The 20,212-nt window shown below is 41.4% G+C and overlaps 1 protein-coding gene across 1 annotated transcript in view; it reads left to right on the top strand.

The window, feature by feature from the left end:
• Positions 1–19,654, top strand: part of KL (klotho) — a 46,890-nt gene extending 27,236 nt beyond the window's left edge. The window contains exons 2-5 of the mRNA XM_086713891.1: positions 10,265–10,775; positions 11,517–11,785; positions 17,275–18,376; positions 18,927–19,654. Coding sequence (XP_086570017.1) covers positions 10,265–10,775; positions 11,517–11,785; positions 17,275–18,376; positions 18,927–19,264 — 2,220 coding nt within the window. The 3' untranslated portion in view covers positions 19,265–19,654. The remainder of the gene's footprint in view (positions 1–10,264; positions 10,776–11,516; positions 11,786–17,274; positions 18,377–18,926) is intronic.
• The last annotated feature ends 558 nt before the right edge of the window (positions 19,655–20,212 follow it).

Genomic DNA, 20,212 nt, shown 5'->3' with positions numbered 1-20,212 from the left:
CTGATTTTTGAATTTTATGTGAATGGAATCACGCAACCATAGGCTTGTATTCTTTGTGTCTTGGTTCTTTTGCTAAATATAATATTTTTGAGGCCAATCCCTATTGTTGCATTTAACAGCAGTTCATTCTTTTTATTGCTGAGTAGTATTGCATTGTAAAAACAGACAGGATTTATACATACTCCTGTTGATGGACATCTGTGTTATTTTCAGTTTTTTGCTATTGTGAATAATGCTATTGTAAGCATCCTTGAACCGTTCACTCTTGTTTTTATCTTGACATTGTGTCTTTTTGTGGACCTATTTTGTCATTTCTTTTGGGTAAATACCTAGATGTGGAATTTCTGGGTTATAGAGAAAGCAGCAATGTATGAAAGTTCCAGCTGCTTTTCATCCTTGTCAGAATTTGCTGTCAGTCTTCAGCTGTGGCATTCCTGTGCATATGATAGCTCACTGTGGTTTTAATATGCATTTCCCTGATAATGTTGGTGTTGAGTATCTTTCCATGTGCTGATTGAACATTGGTGTAGATGCTGTTGTGAAAATGTCTGCTCAGATCTGTTGTTCATGGTGGCGATATGGTTGATTTCTTTTTTTGTTATGAATTGATAGGATTCTTGTATTTATTTTGAATACAACTCTTTTGTCAGATGTATATATATATATATATATATATATATATATATATATATATATTTTATACATATACATATTTCTCCTCAGTGCTTTGTCTTTTTTGTTAACTTTTTTGATGAGAAGATTTTAATTTTGATGTAGTCCACTTCATCTGTTTTTTCTTTTATGATTAGTGCTTTCTGAATTCTAAGAAATCCTTACTGTGAGATCCAGAGGCTATGTTTTATTCTGTGAGTTTATAGTTTTATATTTTACATTTGTGCCTGTGGTCTATCTCAGATGAATTTTTATGCAAGGTGTAAGGTTGGGTTCATTTTTCCCCATAATGGTTTCCCAATTGTTGCAAGAGAGTTTGTTGAAAAGGCTTTTTTTTTTTTTTTTTGCCATCCAAGGATTTGTTCAAAATAAATTTGCATTAGGTCTATTTTTGAATTCTTTATTCTTCTCCTTTGATCTATTTGTCTATTCTTATGCCAATATCACACCATATTGAATATTATAGCTTTATAGTAAGTCTTGAAATCAGGTCCTGTGAATGCTTCAACTTTGTTCTTCCTCTTGCAATTTATTTTAATTTATCTATGTCCTTTGAATAATCACATACATTTTAGAAACAACTCATTAATGTCTACAAAAAAATGTATTGGAATTTTGTATGGGATTGTGCAGAATCTAGAGATCAGTTTGGGGAGGATGGATAAGTTTCAGTGTTGAATCTTCCAGTGAGTAAACATGGTATCTCCCCCATCCAACCTTGTACCAGAGATCTGAGCCTAAACAATAAGGAAATCATACACCATAAAGCAGAACTAAAAAACTAAAATAAAATTTAAAGAAAGTGGTATCCTTCTCCTTTTTCTATATCTTCTTGAGCCGTTTTTAGTACTTTGTGTATTTCTAGGAATTTGTTCATTTCATCTAGGTTATCTCATTTGTTGGCATACAATTTTTACCATCTTCCCTTATAATCCTTTTATTATGGAAATAGATATACAGAAATGATCAGTAATAGTGTCCCCACTTTTGTTTCTGATTTTAGTAATTTGAGTCTTCTCTGTTTGTCTTAGTCAGTCTAGATAATTTATCAGATAATTGTCTAGACACTCTTCTCCGTCGTGTTTCTATCTACTCTAATCTTCATTATTCCTTTTATTCTGCCAGCTGTGGGTTTAGTTTGCACTTCTTTTTCTTTTTCCTTAAGGTGGAAGGTTAAGTTCTTGCTTTGAGGTCTTTCTTTTTTAATATAGTGATTTACAGGTATAAAGTTATCTCTGAGTACTGCTTTTGCTGCGTCTTCTAAGTCTTGGTGCATTGTGGTTTTGTTTTTATTCAGCTTTTGTTTTTATTCGTAAGTGTTTCCTAATGTTCCTTGTGATTTCTTCTTTGACTGTTGATTTTTAGGAGTGTGTTCTTTAATTTCCACATATTTATGAATGTTATTGATTTCTTGTTTCACTTCACTGTGGTCAGAGAAGATACTTTGTATGATCTCAATCTTTTAAAATTTATTAAGGATTGCTTTGAGTCCTCACATATGGTCAATTCTTGGGAATGTCTCATGTGCACTTGAGAAAAATGTGTATCTGTTCTCGTTGGGTGGGGTGTTCTGTGTGTCTCTTAGCTCGGATTGACTTCTAGTAATGTCCGAGACCTCTGTTTACTTGTTGACCTTCCGTCTAGAGTTTCTGTCCACTATTGAAAGTGGAGTATTGAAGTCTGCAACAGGTATTATCAAATGATATATTTCTCTCTTCAATTCTATCAATTTTTGTTTCATTAATTTTCTTTTCTTCTTCGTGTGCAAATGTTTGTAACTGTTACATATTCTTGAAGGATTGACCCTCTTACCCATATGTAATGTTCTTCTTTGTCTCTTGTAACAATTTATTTATTTATTTATTTATTTTAATTTTTTAAATGTTTATTTATTTTTGAGAGAGACAGGGTGTGTGAGCGGGGGGGGTGGGGGGGGGGTGGGGGTGGGGTGGGGTGGGGGTGGTGGTGCAGAGAGAAAGGGAAACAGAATCAGGAGCAGCCTCCAGGCTCCAAGCTGTCAGCACAGAGCCTGACGCGGGGCTCAAACCCACAAACTGCAAGATCATGACCTGAGCTGAAGTCAGACGCTTAACCAGCTGAGCAACCCAGGCACCCCAAGTCTCTTGTAACAATTTTTGACTTAAACTATATTTTGTCTCATATTAGTAATGCCATGCCATTTCTCTTTTGGTACATTAAAAAAAAAACTTTTTTTTAATGGTTATTTATTTGAGAGAGGTACAGAGAGAGAGACAGAGTATGAGCAGGGGAGGGGCAGAGAGAGGGAGACACAGAATCTGAAGCAGGCTGTGCTGTCAGCACAGAGCCCCACATGCGGCTTGAACTCATGAGCCATGAGATCATGACCTGAGCCAACATTGGGTGTTCAACTAACTGAGCCACCCAGGCACCCCTCTTTTGGTACATTTTAAAAAATATTGTTGTGTTTGACCTCCAGTTACTTTTTGCATATCTATTCCAGGGATGTTTGGTTTCTAATTTTCGTTTCTTAAATTTTTTGGCAGATTTTTACATCACTGTTATACTAACTTCACAAGTTGAATTGAGAACGACCTCTCCTCTATTTTCTAAATGAATTTTTGTGGAATTGGTATATTTTTTTCCTTAAGTCTTTGATAGAACTCACTAGTGAAATTACCTGGGGTTAGAGTTTGTGTTTTTTTTTTTTAAGTTTATTTATTTATTTTGAGAGAGAGAAAGAGAGAGGGCACATGCACATGAGCTTGAGTGGGGAGGGGCAGAGACAGAGGGAGAGAGAGAGAGAGAGAGAGAGAGAGAGAGAGAGAGAGAATCCTAAGCAGGCTCTGTGCTGTCAGCAGCAGACACTATCTAGTCTTTTACTTGGAGCATTTAGTCTATTTTCATTTGAGTAATTATTGATATGATTGGGTTTGTGTTTACCATTTTGCTGTTTGCTTTCTGTTTATTTCATTGGTTTTTGTTTGTATCTTTCTTTAAGCATTCTTCTAGGTGAATCAAATATTTTTTAGTATTTCATTTTTGTTATCCTACTGGCTTTTAAAGTAAACATTTAATATATTTTTGTGGTTTCTTTAAAGATTATTCATCCTGGGGCACCTGGGTGGCTTAGTCAGTTAAGCATCCGACTTTGGCTCAGGTCATGATCTCACAGTTCATGAGTTCAAGCCCTGCTCTGAGCTCTGTGCTGACACTCAGAGCCTGGAGTCTGCTTCAGATTCTGTGTCTCCTTCTCTCTCTGCTCGCGCTCTGTCTCTCTCTCTCTCTCAAAAATAAAGAAACATGAAAAAATTTTAAAATAGAGATTATTCACTCTAATTATATAGTCTATGTAGAATTAATATTATTAATCCCCTTTGATAAAATTTTCATTTTATATATTTTACTTTTCAGTTCTAGAATTGTCATGCTTTCTTTGAGTTTCCATTTCTCTGTTGTTATATGCTGTTATTCCACATTCGCTCACTTTTTATATCTATCTTTTTCTTGAAATCTTCGAACACACTTGTAATAGCTATCTTAAAATTCTTTTGGGTCATCTTGGCTTTGGTTTCTGTCCTTTTGATTTTTTTTAAAAAGATTTTTATTTTCTTGCTTTTTCAATGTCTAGTAATTTTTTTTATTATGCCTGGACAATATAACTAACACATGATAGGAAGTCTGGCTTATGCCACTTCCTTTAAAGGGTGTGGCATTTTGCTCTGCCAGGCAATTACTTTACCAAGGATTCTCTTGAACCCACTAAGCTTGGATGTAGTCTTTGTTAGAGCTGGTGTGTCTTAGTTTTGTCCTTATTCCTCACATATGACCTTTATGGATTTCGGTTGAATGTCTGAAGTATTCAGCCATGTTTCTCTATTGTGGCTCTCTAGGTACAGCCTTTTGTATTCAGCTCTCAGACCTGTGGCGTCTGCTCTTTGTGAAGCCCTGCAGAATCTCGTCTTCTTCATAGTTAGCCAAGGACTGCCGGGAAATCCTCATGCAGAAATCTGGGCCCTCCCTCTGTGCCCTTCTCTTCGACATGTGGATCTTCAGCAGCCCGTATCACTGAGCTCTGCCTTCTCAGCTCAGCAGTGCTGCTGTGTGTTGCTTGGGCTTCATTTCCCTCATCCAAGTCTGGAAACCGAACCGTGGTAGAATGCTGGAGTGGACGTGGGGTTCATCTCCCACGTTTCCTGTCCCTCACTATTTTTTAAATACCCAGTTTGTGTGAAAGTTTTCATTGAGCTCTGTGAAGGGTACAAATAAGTAAATGACGAGGAGTCATTTAACCAGAGAGAAAATGTTTATATGTGTTTATGGAATTCAGAATATTTCAGTTGACTTCTAAAATGTGGTGATAGTAGCTGATTGGCAGAAAGAAATATAAGATTAATTTTTTTTCTTAGATTTTTCAGAACGTAGATTGCAAAATCAACAATGAGGCTAAGAAGGAAGTGGAGAGGACATTATACACCATGTCATATGCCCCACATTAGATCATTAGCACATCTTGGGACTATGCAGTATTATTCTTAAGAGCCTACTATGCCAAATCCATTCTAATTTATTTTTGTGATGGTGTGCACCTGAAAGTTTTCTGTCTTTCGAGGTCTCAGAAATAAAATACAACCAGGGTATGTGATGAGAGTTTTCCTGTTCTGGCTCAGAAAAATGTTCGCTTGTGTCGACACTCTTTGGTCTGGTTTTCACTGCCAGCCTTCGTTCCTCCATATCTGTTTGTTATACGTATTCTGCCCCAGACACTTTGCTAGAATCTGGGAATAGACACATAAAAGACCTAGTCAAAGACTTGGAAACACCTACAATCTAGATACTTGAATGAATGCAACCCAATATGGGGAAGGTCTTTTAATAGAGGGCAGCTGTGGAGACACATGGAGTGGACACTTCAGGGCAGAGAGAGGGAAGATGTCAGGGAAGACTTCCCAGAAGGGTGATGTCTGAGCTGAGTTTTGAAGTGGGGTGGAACTGGAGGGACTGGGGGTAGGAAAACTTGAGAGAGATGCACCCATGAAGGCATGGGAGCCTAGCGATTTCAGACCTTCGTGGAGGGTTCCATGCACCCAGGATTCAGGACTTGAGGCAGAGACCATAAGGCACAACAAAGAAAAATTAGGCAGGGGTTATTGAGATCACGGCTTTCAAATTACTATCATGGACAGTTCAGCAGGGCCAGCCATCCAGCTCCTATGAGCTATTTTTCATATTTAAATTTTAACTGAAAAAAAAAAAACAAAACTCTAAAGCAATACATGTGTATGGTAGGAAATGAAAAAATATAGATAAGCAAATTGAAGAGAATTATACCACCCACAATCCTGCTACAAAAGCTCTTTTAATGGGGCGCCTGGGTGGCGCAGTCGGTTGAGTGTCCGACTTCAGCCAGGTCACGATCTCGCGGTCCGTGAGTTCGAGCCCCGCGTCGGGCTCTGGGCTGATGGCTCAGAGCCTGGAGCCTGTTTCTGATTCTGTGTCTCCCTCTCTCTCTGCCCCTCCCCCGTTCATGCTCTGTCTCTCTCTGTCCCAAAAATAAATAAACGTTGAAAAAAAAAAATTTTTAAAAAAACAAAAAAAAAAACAAACAAACAAAAAAACCAAAAAAACAAAAGCTCTTTTAACAACTTATAAATCATTTCAGATTTGTATGTGTTTTCCTTTAATAAAAAATTCTGTTAAACTCTACTTATTACTTTGTAGCCTGCTTTTCTGTTCAGTTAGTATTTTAGAAACAGTTTTAACATGTAAATGGACGTTCTTCCGTATTGTTTATAATGTCTGAATAGTAGTATATCTTTAGTCATACCATAATGTGTTAAAAAATGCACGTATGGGTGTGAATGTATTTGAATATTGGACATTTCAATTGTTTCAATATTTCGCTATTGGAAATAGTTCATAGATAAACATTCTTACATACACCCTTAATTACTTCCCTGAGTCTATGTCAATAGCTTTATTAAATGTCAATCTTAAAATAACAAGTTTGTAAGATTAATGTACCTGGAATAATTAGAAAGCAATGCAAAACCAAACATAACCATGTGTCCCTCTTAATCGTCCTTAGTTGTTGCCACACCTTAAGTAGTGACCGTCCCACACCTTGCCTTACAGTAGTCAACTACTCAAATCTACCATCAGAAAATGGAATGAAGGTGAATGAAGCAGGGTTCAGTTCAGTTTAACAGGCAATGGAAGGGGATGAGGGAAGCCAGGGAGCTCAGTCTGGGGAGGAAGGCATCATTACCTGCAGTAGATGCAAGAGAGGTATGCCTGAGACTCAGAGAGCACCCAGAGGAGGGACATGCAGCCCAGTGTGGCAGGTTGGGTGGGGGTGAGGGTGGGAGGGCCTCCATGAGTGGGATGACCACCAAGTTGGGCTGTGGTGGAGAGCAGTCAAATAACAGATCAAGTAGGGGTTTGGGGAGTAGGGTGAGTGGTTAAGACAAGTGACATCCAAGATGCTTTCTATATTTGTTTGCAATCTCCAGAAAAACATTTCACCCTTCCTTCCCTTTTTGGTTCTCTTCAGCCCCTCAATGCATGGGTTGATGGCAGTCCACATTGGTGAGGGTGGTCTCCTTTACTCAGCCTTCCTATTCAAATGCTAATCTCTTCCAGAAATACCCTCATAGACACACCCTGAAATAATGTTGTTATGGTTTTGTTAAATTAACATTTGTTAAGTGGAGCATAGTGCTGTATGGTGAGCCCCAGTTCAACAACAGAGCACAAGAGAACTTGAAATAAAGAAGTCTGTTACTCACAGGTCCTGGAGGAAGTACTCGGCCTTAAGGGGCCACATGGGGAGGTCAAGGCAGAGTACAGACAAAGAGAGAGGCAGAACCCAAATACATGGCTTGATTAGGGTTCTTAGGCAAGGGCCAGATTGGTCAATTCAAACCAGAAAGAGGATTTTAGTAAGCTCCATGGTGGTCTATCTAAAGGGCCCATAAGGCATACAGGGGCTGGGAGCAAGGGGCGATTCTGGATCACAAGGGCGGTTAGGGAGGTCATGTCAGGACCTTAAATTTGATTGTGACCCTGCAGGCTGCTGTCTAGGGCATGCACTTGCAGGAGGGGCTGATGTCAGGTCAAGGTCCCTCAAGGCTGCATGGCCAAACAAAATGGCTGCTGAGGCAGCATTACCATGGCATAGTTTAGCTAAACCCTTGACAAGCATTTTACCAGCTATCTGGGGGGACCTAAGTCCAGTCAAATTGACACATAAAATTAACCATCAACTTCCCAATGTTGCAAATATATACTTCTATAAAATAATAAACTACTTAGTAGACATTTTTACTTGCATCATATCACATGATCCCCATCGTGTCCTTGCAGGAGAATAGATGCTGTCCCCATTGATACTGAGAAGTACCTGAGGCTCACACTGGTAATGGAAGGGGGAGATGGGATCCCAGCCTAAGCCCTAAGCCTCTTCTAATCCAAACCCCAGGTGGCATCAGTACCTCACTTGGGTGCTCTTGGGCTGAATTCCTTAGCAGGTGATATTCCCTGGACCTGTTATGCTTTCCTTTTTTTTTTTTTTTTCTGTTCATCCTTTAAGGAGAGAAGGAGTAAGCATTCATGGAGACCTTATTGAATGCAGACTCTGTGTTAGGTGTTTTATGTAAATTATTTAATTGTCATAACATCTCTGTGAAAGACACAAGGAAGTTAGTCTCACCTGCCAGTTTAGGTAGTGTGGTTAAAGGCACCCAAAAATGTGACAGGGCAGGAAGTTTATCTGACATTAGAGACCACGTGTACATTTCTGTGTGGCCCAGGGCATTGGTTTCCTAGCCAGGCTTCCTCTGCACCATGTCAAAATATCCAAGGTTAGAGGAGTGGTCCATTAGTGTAGGCTATTCTATGGTAGGACTCCTACTTCTGCTACCTGCAAAACTGACCCAGATTAGGAAGTTCTTGGGTTGCTGTCACTCTTGCCTGGCCTCTTATTTCTATCACAGCAGCTGGTCTGTCGAGGTGTGTCTGTTAGACTTAGAACACGAGTGCCTGTGGGCCTCAGTTGGGCCAAGTTAAGAAAGTGCCCTGATCTGACATTCTGAGGACTAGCCTGAGATGTTCCTTTTCTTTTCTACTTAACTGTTAAGCGACATGATGAGATGTCTTGACAATGGGGAAGAGAGAAATCGGGTGGTGGAGGGGAGGAAGATAAAGTGGGGGACACCACAAGACCAGCAGCGTAGCACGACTGAGCCCCCCCGCCGAACCACATGGGTGAATGCTACTATTCTTCTGATCAATCTTTTATTCTCCCTTTCCTTCTTAGCATATGGGTAGATGCTTCAGGTCATGAAAAAATATATTCAGTGGAATGAAACATAGTAGATATTTACTAAGAAACTAAAAATGAAAGTTAGACATAAACTATTTTATTCCACTGAAATATTTGGCTGAACTCATAAGAACAGTGATAAGATCATTCTTGGACACCTGCACTGAAATGAACCACGAGAAGAATATTTAGGGAAAATGAAGAGCATATTTGGCATACTGAAAGAGCTTCTTCAGGCCCAGGGAGCGGGATGAAATTGGCATGATCATTTTGGAGAATATGAGTCAAACAGAGAACTGGAATGAGGTTTTCAAGGAGGATATATTAGGGGAGTAAAAGGCCAATAAACAGCCCTTGTGTTTGTAGAAAAATATGGAGAGTAAATCAAGGAATTCAAAAGTGAAGAGAAAATTCAAATAAGGGAGGAAAAACCCTGTAATCCTCACTGGTCTTCATAAATACAAAGAAAACAAGCGAAAATGAGATATCAGAAGTCAGCAAGATTTTATGGGAGTATAAAGTTAATCTTAAGCAAAGCCCATTTCATTGCTGTAGGAAACTCCCAGCTGAGTGCTGACTAACTATGGACAGCTGATCTCCTCAAAGCCAAGTTTGGGTGATTCTTGCTCTTGGCTCGTACCCTCGCACTTCTGGTCCTGTACGAACCAACACTGTCCCAGAGTTCCAGAGGGTGGGCCGAGGCTAGATATTGGAGTTGGCCCTTTACTTTATTGTGCTGATTCTTCTTAGGGAAGAATAAAAATTAAGAATAAAGGGACACGTGTTAGAATTTTAGCTGTCAGAGATGAATACAAAATATCAAATTGACTCCAACAACTTGAGTCACCTCGAAAACTCCCAGTCTCTTAGGATAAAGAATATATAATCCTATTTAGAAATTCCTGGTGCGATCATAATGCAGGATTGGTTCTTTTCACGAAGCCTATTAATTAAAAATTACATAATCCAAAGTCAATTAAGTAGTAAGATATTATAACAAATTCTTATTTCATTAACTTCTCAAAGTATGAATAATGACTTCAAGACAAGAAATTCACATTTTCCACTGGCTACTGAAAAACAATAGAAATAATTCCAGTCGTGGTAGCAGCTCGCTGTGGGCTGACCTACCCCTGAAATAATCTATTGTTTCCAGGTGACTTTTACATTGTGGGGTGATTCGTTAAGTTAGGCTTGATGTGAAACAGACACCAATAGAGTTGAGGATTCAGAAATGTATTACATATTTCTTCTCGCAGAGATAAATTCACCATGGCTTTTCTTTTATAGGCTCATGCCAAAATCTGGCATCTCTACAATACTTCTTTCCGTCCAACTCAGGGAGGCCAGGTCTCCATCGCCCTAAGCTCCCACTGGATCAATCCTCGAAGAATGACCGACCACAGCATCAAAGAATGTCAAAAGTCTCTTGACTTTGTACTAGGCTGGTTTGCCAAACCCATATTTATTGATGGTGACTATCCTGAGAGCATGAAGAATAATCTTTCACGTCTTCTGCCTGATTTTACTGAAGCTGAGAAAAAGTTCATTAAGGGAACAGCTGACTTTTTTGCTCTTTCTTTTGGACCCACCTTGAGTTTTCAACTATTGGACCCCCACATGAAGTTCCGCCAGTTAGAATCTCCCAGCCTGAGGCAACTCCTTTCTTGGATTGACCTTGAATATAACCACCCTCAAATATTTATTGTGGAAAATGGCTGGTTTGTCTCAGGGACCACCAAGAGAGACGACGCCAAATATATGTATTACCTCAAAAAATTCATAATGGAAACCTTAAAAGGTAGGATTGGGGATAAAATTCTAATTTCTTGCTGAAAGCAACAGGAAAATCTTTCAGATGATCTGTAATAAACTATGTGAATTTATAGATTTTAATTGTAATGAAGAAATTCATTTTGGCAATAGTAGAAATGCACTTATGTAACACCTTTCTCATTTGGGGACTTGAGGAACTTAAATTCATTTTTAACTCATTTTGAAAATGAGAAACTGGGTTATAATGTGTGAAAACACTTGACTTTCAGAGTTAGTACTCTAGAATTTTAGATTATATTAAGGATTAAGTGAATCCCAGGACATCTAGATCTCTGTACATGTTTTTGGGTTCTTATTATTTGCACTGAATAAAACAATTTTTAAAGAAAAAAGAATATCAACCCTTTCTGAAGAAAATATTAAGTAGTTTATTCTTTTAAAGATTGTGTTCACTTATTGTGGCAAGCACAATGCTAGGATAGAAAATGGAGCAAGACCATCATCTCAGGCCCAAAGAACACCTACTGGAAATAAAAATATTCCAAGTAAAAACATACTGGAGATAAGCATGTTGGTGAAGACATTTGTTTGTAGAATTACCCAAGTGTGACAGCCTTTTATTAGTAAGAAAGTCATTGGTTTACCAAACAGTGACCATTATACGCAACTTATTTCCGTAAGTAGTAAACCCCTCAAATGCTCTTGACACATGAGGCCAGTGCCTGGCTAGGGGTCACATTGTTCTTGTCCTCTCTTCTCTTTGCAGCCATTAGGCTGGATGGGGTGGACGTCATTGGGTACACGGCCTGGTCCCTTATGGATGGCTTCGAATGGCACAGAGGTTACAGCATCAGGCGTGGACTCTTCTATGTTGACTTTCTAAGCCAGGATAAGAAACTGTTGCCGAAATCTTCAGCCTTGTTCTACCAAAAGCTGATAGAGAAAAATGGCTTCCCTCCTTTACCTGAAAATCAACCTCTAGAAGGGACATTTCCCTGTGACTTTGCTTGGGGAATTGTTGACAACTACATTCAAGTAAGTCAGCTGACAAAACCAATCAGCAGTCTCACCAAGCCCTATCGCTAGTAAGTAGTGCTTCCTTATTAGGTTGTCATGACACATTGTCCATTCTTTGGGCCAGACGTGATTCCTTAATGAGAACATTAAGGGCACAATTTGGAACATTGCACCCTTCTCTCCACAAATCTTCCTAGCTTCATCTTGCACTTTAAATCAGTCCCAAAGGAGGAACAGATTTAAAATATATGAATATTTAATATCTGAAAAGATAATAAAAAGATAAAAATACTCCCTTTTAATACAGTGGTTTTGGATGCTTTTTAAAGCAGTTGAGTTCTTCCATAAACAAGATAGGACAAACAACTTCAAATTTTCCGAGATCTCAGTGGAGCTGCTGAGTCTGAGGCAGGAACATTAGGCAGAGCCCTGCCGGGGCTTAGCTGCACCCTGTTGCAGAAGCATCTCAAGCGGTGAAAACTCTTGCTCCAATGGTTCACTGCTTGAAGTTTCATTTCTAGAACTAGTTATCGAAAGGGTAAGGAAGTTCTTCAAAATGGTCAACCAATATTTATTGAGCACTTACTACTTAGTTAATCCTCAGTATATTTTTAACTTCCCAATTTTAAAGGAATTTGTTTTCTGGAGCTTGATGGACTATTTTAGGAGGCACTTATTGGATGCTTAGCATGCACAAAGCCCTGTGTTCATTGCCGGGGATGCTCCGTTGAGGGGAGTGCACACTGACATGGGTAAGATTGACCCCTGATTTCAAAGATGTCTACTGCTGGGCGCCTGGGTGGCTCAGTTGGTTAAGCATCTGACTTGGCTTCAGGTCATGATCTCACAGCTCGTGATTTAGAGTCCCACATAAGGTAAGCTTGAGCCCCGCTTCAGGTGAACACAAGCCCTGCTTCGGGTGAGCCCCTCTCCTCTCTCTCTCTCTCTCTGCACCTCATGGGATTCTCTCTCTCTCCCTCTCTCTCTGCCCTCGCTTATTTGCACCCTGTCTCAAAACCAAAACAAACAAACAAACAAACAAACAAAAAACCTCATAGAGGTCTACTGAGGGAAAATGATTGATGTACAAATAATATAATAGAGTGCATGGAGCATGGTGTTAAGTGAGCAGGTGCTGGTGGGGTGTTGTTGAAAAGTCTGAGTGTGAAAATAGAAATCAAGACAGAGACATGGGTGCCTGGGCCGCTCAGCTGGTTAAGCATCCGAATCTTGATTTTGGTTCAGGTCGTGATCACTCAGGTCATGATCTCACAGTTCGTGAGTTCAAGCCTGTGTTGGGCTCCATGCTGACAGCACGAGCCTGCTTGGAACTCTCTCTCTCTCTCTCTCTCTGCCCTTCCACCACTTGCACACACACACACACTCCCTCTCTCTCAAGATGAATAAATATTAAAATAAGAGGCAGAGACAAAGTGTGGTATCCATAGGCAAGCAAAGGCATTTGGCACTTAGCATGCTGTCGGATGCTTCTAGCCAACTCACTGGTGCAGTAGGAGAGGAAAATCACTTTCCCTCTACCCTTCTGAGCTCTTTAATTATAGGGAAAATTAAAAACAGACTAAAAAGAGAAACACAAGCAGGAGTATATTAACATGTGTACCTGATATATACATGAGAGATACTCAGACAAAAATGAGTTAAGTCCTTGAGGTGACTTAGAATTCAGGCTTAAATACCAGCTTAATAGAAAAAGCTGGAAGCAGAGGTGGGATATATGTCTCTTAGGGAAGAATAAGCAATTTTTAGGAAAGATGGATGGGCCCTTAGAAGGATAGATGGGAGCCACAAGAGTTTCTGACAAAGTCTGTCTGGGTCTTGTGGTGGCCTCTGGTCTCCTGTGACGTGTCTCGATCTTCCCTGGGTGATGAAACTCCTGGGAGGGATTGATGAGAACAGAGTTCCTTCTGGAGCATCTGTCTTTAGGCAGGTAAGGGGAGTTCAGAGAAAGCCTTTCCCTGCATGTTATTATTCGAGTGCCTACAGCTCAAAATAGTATACCAGAGGGGCATATTTTGGGGTGGCAGGCCCTGAACTACGGTCACATTTTGGGGTGGCATATTCTGTTACCCTTCAGTTCAAAACAAGTATTTGGAAGAATGGTTGGATCTGAGGGAGGGTCTTTTAGTTGAGCTGGGTTGCTATTTTCTTGTAAACATCAAATGGCAGTCCTTTATAAGGAAATAAATAACACATTCCTTCATACATTTTTTGCTGGGTTGTATTATTCTTAGGTCTTTTGAAGACCTCAGTTTAAAAGACTTAGTTTTAAGGCACCTGGGTGGCTCAGTCAGTGAAGTTTCCAACTTCGGCTCAGGTCATGATCTCAGGGGTTCGAGCCCCGTGTCAGTCTCTGTGCTGACAGCTCAGAGTCTGGAACCTGCTTCGGTTTCTGTGTCTCCCTCTCTCTCTCTGCCCCTCCCCTGATTGTGCATGCCCCCTCCCCCCAAAATAAACAAACATTTAAGAAAAAACTTAGCTTTAAGTCTCAGTCTTAAATCCCTTCTTACATTTAAAAGGCGACTGAGGGACATGTATTAGCCAGGATGTCTGAGCGTAGCTCTGCCCTGTTGGGTTTGGGGTTTTCCACCCTCCTTCTCTCTCCTCCCTCAGCCTCTGCTCCTACCTCCTTTTCCTAATTTCTCTCCTGCAAGTGGGAACGACAGTGGGCTTCAAATAGGGTCTGGAGGTGCAGAAGTGGCTGGTGAGATGGGCTCCCCATCCTTCCTCCCTCCCCTGTATTTGTGCTCTGGACGGGTTAGTCCCTGGTCTTTGTTCTCTCTCATGACCTTGTGCCAGGCCCCGCTCTCTGCCAGGCTCTGTGCCCTTGGTCACCGAGGGCTCATGCTCCGCCCTGATGTCTAATAGCAGGGCAGGTAGTTCCCGCTTCAGTTTTCCGCCAGCATCTCTGTGCAGGCAGTGTGAACTTGGGAGGGACTGCACATTGGAGGGAACTCCTTCCCTCCTGCTCTGCTCCCCACCCCAGGACTGTGTTTGCCTTGGGAACAGGTAAGTAGTGAGAAGGTTTTAAGAGGACCACCTATTTCCTCAAGAGAGCAGAGAAACTCTAGGCAGATGCAACAATGGCATCTATGGCAGTGAGGAGGAAGGCAGATGGGGAGAGAATTGCGTTTTCTACCCCTCGGGGGCCGTTGTTTTAAAATTTGGTCTGATGCCAATGAGACATTAGCCCTGGACCCTTCCCCTGAGGCTGCATTGCCATTTTACTTCATCACTTCCGGGGTCGTGGTGGTGGTGGTGGTGGTTGGTGGGGGGGGGGGGGCTCTCTGTTCCTCCACCCACTGGAGCTCCCCAGTCTCTCCCACCCCGAACCAGCCAAACACAAAACAACTCACTCTCAGACCCTCGGTGGGGGAACTTCTCCAGAAGCTCTCTAGTGGGAAAAAGGTTGCCACTGCTGTTTTGTTCTTCCTGCTTTTCACCTTGAGCTTGGCATTATTTTGGCAGGGCCCCTTCCTGAGGGAACTTCCTAACCGACAAAGTGAAATTAGGGCAGTTCTGAGGAGTGTGTGCCTATGTTTTCATTTACAAGCTGTTCTCTATACTTTTCGTACATTGAATTAAAGTCCTGAGAAGTAATTTTTAAACCATTGAAAGTTATCTTTTCCCTCCCGGCTGGTATTTCAGTGACTCCCAGGGTCACTGTCCCTGGACAACCACTGATGCTCATAGTAAATCTAGGTACAGAACCTGCCACATGCTGGGGACAGAAAGACTGTTTAACATTGGCCACTAATAGGAGGTTTCTTCCACGATAAACGAAATATATACTTTATATCCATTTCTGAAAGGCTGCCCTTAATTTTTTCATTTTTTTATTAAGAAAAGTTGACAAATTAATGGAGGTTAGATAGAATTGTGCCTGAGTACTTATTTCTAAGCATCCTGTAGTTTCAAGAAACAGATCCCCGCCTTCCCCCTCCCCCCAGAAATTGTACCTTAGTCTCTCATATTTATTTGCAGATGGACTGAATAAAACCTGCTGTTTTGGAAAAATTGTGGTAGAAAATGTATAAATTTAGTCAACTCAGAGCTCTATAAAAATAAGCCAAAGAATTCCTTCAAGCTATGAACACTTTCACTTCAAAAGAGCATGCAAATATTTTCTCTTGCAAAGCTGAGGAAACAAGATTTGTGGGTGCATCACAGTGGAAAAATACTTCTCACAGCATTCCCACCGTACTAGGGGACACGCATGCGTGGGTGATCTATAAGAGACGGTTCTCCAGAGAAAGCAATTTCCCTCTGACACGCTGGGTTTTTATTACTTTTCCTTTATAAACACAGCACTGACCCCTCCAGAGGAACAGCAACTCAGGCCCGCAAAATGCAACAAAACTGCTAGAGGTCCCTAAACAGAGTTAGACCCCAGCTTGCATATAGAGGGTCAAACCAAGGGGCCTGTTTGAACAGGATTGTTTCTGAGGAGAAAACTGGTTCCATCAAGTGGTTCCTTGGGATGAACTTTCAGTTTGCATTTTCCTCCATGGTTTACACGTGGAGGGAGGGTTTTATGATTTCAGTTTTTACAACGCGTCTGCTCTTCCTAAATACTTATTTCCATTTTGGAGGCTTATGGATCAGATGATTGACAACCATTATTGTCATGATCATCACAGAAAAATAATGTAGAAAAACTTAAAAACTATGTTAAAATAGCCCGATATGTGGAAATGACAACATCGTTCCTCATTACCACATTCTCTATCACTTTTACCATCAGATTGAATTGGTTAAATCCAGTCTTTGACACTAAAGGCAATAAAAAGCAACAGTCACTGGTTTTTAGCATGGTCTCTACCTACAGCAAACTTCAGTTTGGAACATGATTTTAAGAAGTACAATTTAGTTTAATTTTTTAAATTTTTTAAAATATACTTTTTAAAGTTTATTTTGGGGGGGGGGAGGGGCAGAGAGAGGAAGAGACAGGGGATCCTAAGCAGGCTCTGTGCGGTCAACGCAGAGCCTCTCACGGGGCTCGAACTCAGGAAACGTGAGATCATGACCTGACCGAAACCAGGAGTCCCACGCTTAACCGACTGAGCCACCCAGGTGCCCCCATGATTTAATATTTTACATACCATTCTGCATTTTCTGATTCTAACTCAGGTTTTAGGCTTTATCTCTTCATCCATTTTTTTTTTTTTTAATTTGGGAGTCTCATAATATTAGTAGTTTTTTTTATATTAAAATGCAATCGTTCAAACATGCTTGCTTAACACAGACCAGAGGTGTGTGAGAAACATTGTCATCTGAAATGATCAAGAGTTAGAGCTAGGGGTAAAACAAATAGGCATCAAAGAGTGGAATGTGGTTTTTTTTGTTTTTGTTTTTTCCAGGAACTTAACGACTTGGGAGGAATGGTTGAAATGGGTAGGGAGGCTCTATTTTTGCCCCTCTTGCTTGTTAGTTTTGCGGAAGGGATTGCGTGGGATTTCGTGAAGCTAACACTTCTCCTCTGCTGGCAGGTGGACACCACTCTGTCTCAGTTTACTGACCCGAACGTTTACCTGTGGGACGTCCACCACAGTAAGAGGCTAATTAAGGTGGACGGGGTTGTGACCAAGAAGCGGAAGTCCTACTGCGTGGACTTCGCTGCCATCCGGCCTCAGATAGCCTTACTCCAGGAGATGCACGTTTCCCATTTTCACTTCTCCCTGGACTGGGCCCTGATCCTGCCGCTGGGCAACCAGTCCCAGGTGAACCACACGGTCCTCGACTACTACCGCTGCGTGGTCAGCGAGCTCGTGCGCGCCAACATCACCCCGGTGGTGGCGCTCTGGCGACCCGCGGCCCCGCACCAAGGGCTGCCGCGGCCCCTGGCCAAGCACGGAGCCTGGGAGAACCCCCACACCGCCTCGGCTTTTGCAGAGTATGCCCGGCTGTGCTTCAAGGATCTCGGCCACCACGTCAAGTTCTGGATCACGATGGGTGAGCCGTACACACGGAACATGACCTACAGCGCGGGGCACAATCTTCTGAAGGCTCACGCGTTGGCCTGGCGCGTGTACGATGAAAACTTTCGGGGCTCTCAGAAGGGGAAAATATCCATAGCCCTGCAGGCCGACTGGATAGAGCCGGCCTGCCCTTTCTCCCAAAAGGACAAAGAAGTGGCAGAGAGAGTTTTGGAATTTGACATTGGCTGGCTGGCCGAGCCCATTTTCGGCTCTGGGGATTATCCGCGTGTGATGAGGGACTGGCTCACGCAGAGAAACAATTTCCTTCTACCTTATTTCACTGAAGATGAAAAAAAGCTAATCCGGGGTTCTTTCGACTTTCTGGCCGTAAGCCATTACACCACCATCCTCGTCGACTGGGAAAAAGAAGATCCAATGAAATACAACGATTACCTGGAGGTGCAGGAAATGACCGACATCACGTGGCTCAACTCCCCCAGTCAGGTGGCAGTAGTGCCCTGGGGCTTACGCAAAATTCTCAACTGGCTGAAGTTGAAGTACGGAGACCTCCCCATGTATATAATATCCAACGGCATAGACGATGATCCGCAGGCAGCGCAAGACAAGCTGAGGGTGTATTACATGCAAAATTATGTAAATGAAGCTCTGAAAGGTAAGGAGCCCCGGAAACAGCAGCCCCTGGAAGCGTATGTCACGCGAGGGCGTGGTACTCCCTCCATAGGCACCCTCAAACGAATACACCCACTGTTGCCTGGGAAGCAAAGTGCTGCTATCCATTCCTTGCCACACTGAAAAAGTCCAAGAGAGAGTTAGTATTTTCCCCTCAGGATAATGGAGTTTAGCTAAAAGTCGAAGACCCTAGCCGGGGTGGGGGTGGGGGGGGGATGCCTAGCACCTGCTGGGGCCTATAAAAGCATGGACTTTCTTGTCCCCCATTTCAGACGGCTTCACAGCAGTCTTACCTCCTTCATTGTGCATGAAGATTTAACCCAAGTACATCAGAGTAGGTTTAATTATGTAAAACCTTCTACGTTAACTGTAGCTCAATGTTTGTCCTCGCATGAAGGAAGCCTGTTGTGATCAAACCTAATTTAGTTTTATTAAATAGTATTGAAATTTTCTCTGATGCACCAAGGCTGTGTAAAAGTGAAGTGCTGCGTGCAAAAAATTTTAATAACTATTCTGTCCTTTTGTTTTTCTAGCCTACATATTGGATGGTGTCAATCTTTGTGGATACTTCGCTTATTCATTCAATGATCGCACAGCTCCAAAGTTTGGCTTCTATCATTATGCTGCAAATCAGTTTGAGCCCAAACCGTCCATGAAACATTATCGGAAAATGATTGACAGCAATGGTTTCTCGGGTCCTGAAACTCTGGGGAGATTTTGTCCAGAAGAATTCACCCTGTGCACCGAATGCGGCTTTTTTCATACCCGCAAATCTTTACTGGCTTTCATAGCTTTCCTACTTTTTGCTTTTATTATTTCTCTTTCTCTGATTTTTTACTACTCTAAGAAAGGCAAAAGAAGTTACAAGTAGTCCTGACCTTTTTCCTATTCATTTACTTTGAAATGATTATGCACACACATCAGCTGTTCACCATTTGCGCTTCTCAGTGTCGTAAGACTGGATTTCACTTATCTGACTTCTAGAAAAAAAATGTGTGGCGTATGACAGAGGTATGGAAGTGAGCATAGGTGATTGTAAAATACTGAATAATGTGAATAGTGCCTGGATTTGTTCTTTCTTGGAGGATGATCAAAGACGGTTAGGGGCCATCATCTCTGAAACACATTCTGTAACAAATGTATGGGAAGTGGGACCCATTCTGGAACATTTTTGTAGAAATTGAATAGCAAGATCAGTGCCCGTTCCTAAATTATCTTGAAGTAAAACAAATGTGGAAATAAAAAGTTAAGTCCCAAATAACCATCTCTAAACTTCCATGATATGCCTAATGGTCTCTGTTGGACCCAGTTTCCCTTGAAAAAGAAATGGTAGAATATTAGAGACATGACAGAGGGCCCTACGCTAGAACGTTCCTTTTAAAAGCAGTGTTTCTATCAAATGCTGCTAATATTAATTTACATATCTGGTTAATGATGTACTTAGCAGAGCAAATTGTAGAATTTTATTTTATGTGACTTTCAAGGCACTTTTCAGGCCCTGGGGTCCTTGAGGGCTTTGTGTCACTGGGGCCTTGTCAAGGGTCTGTACATAGAGGGCTTTAAATGTTTGCAGAAAACTAAATATGAATCATGAGATGTTAGACTCTTCAGGAAGCATAAACCGATCGTGCAATGCATTATACTGCGTGGCGAGGAGGAAAGGAGGAAAAAGTGCATATTATGAGCAACAGTATGATTAATTTGATTAGAAACCCTTTGATTTTAGAGCACTCCTTTCAATGAATGATGTGACCTTTCCTGAGTGAATAAGAACGAAATAATCACTCATCCTATGAAGAGTGACTTCACTTGCTGTTCT

Source organism: Puma concolor, chromosome A1, assembly GCF_028749965.1.
Source record: "Puma concolor isolate L17-30 chromosome A1, mPumCon1.1.hap2, whole genome shotgun sequence".
NCBI lineage: Eukaryota > Metazoa > Chordata > Mammalia > Carnivora > Felidae > Puma > Puma concolor.
The sequence above is the reverse complement of the archived record's forward strand: the minus strand, read 5'-3'. Positions and strand labels throughout refer to the sequence as shown.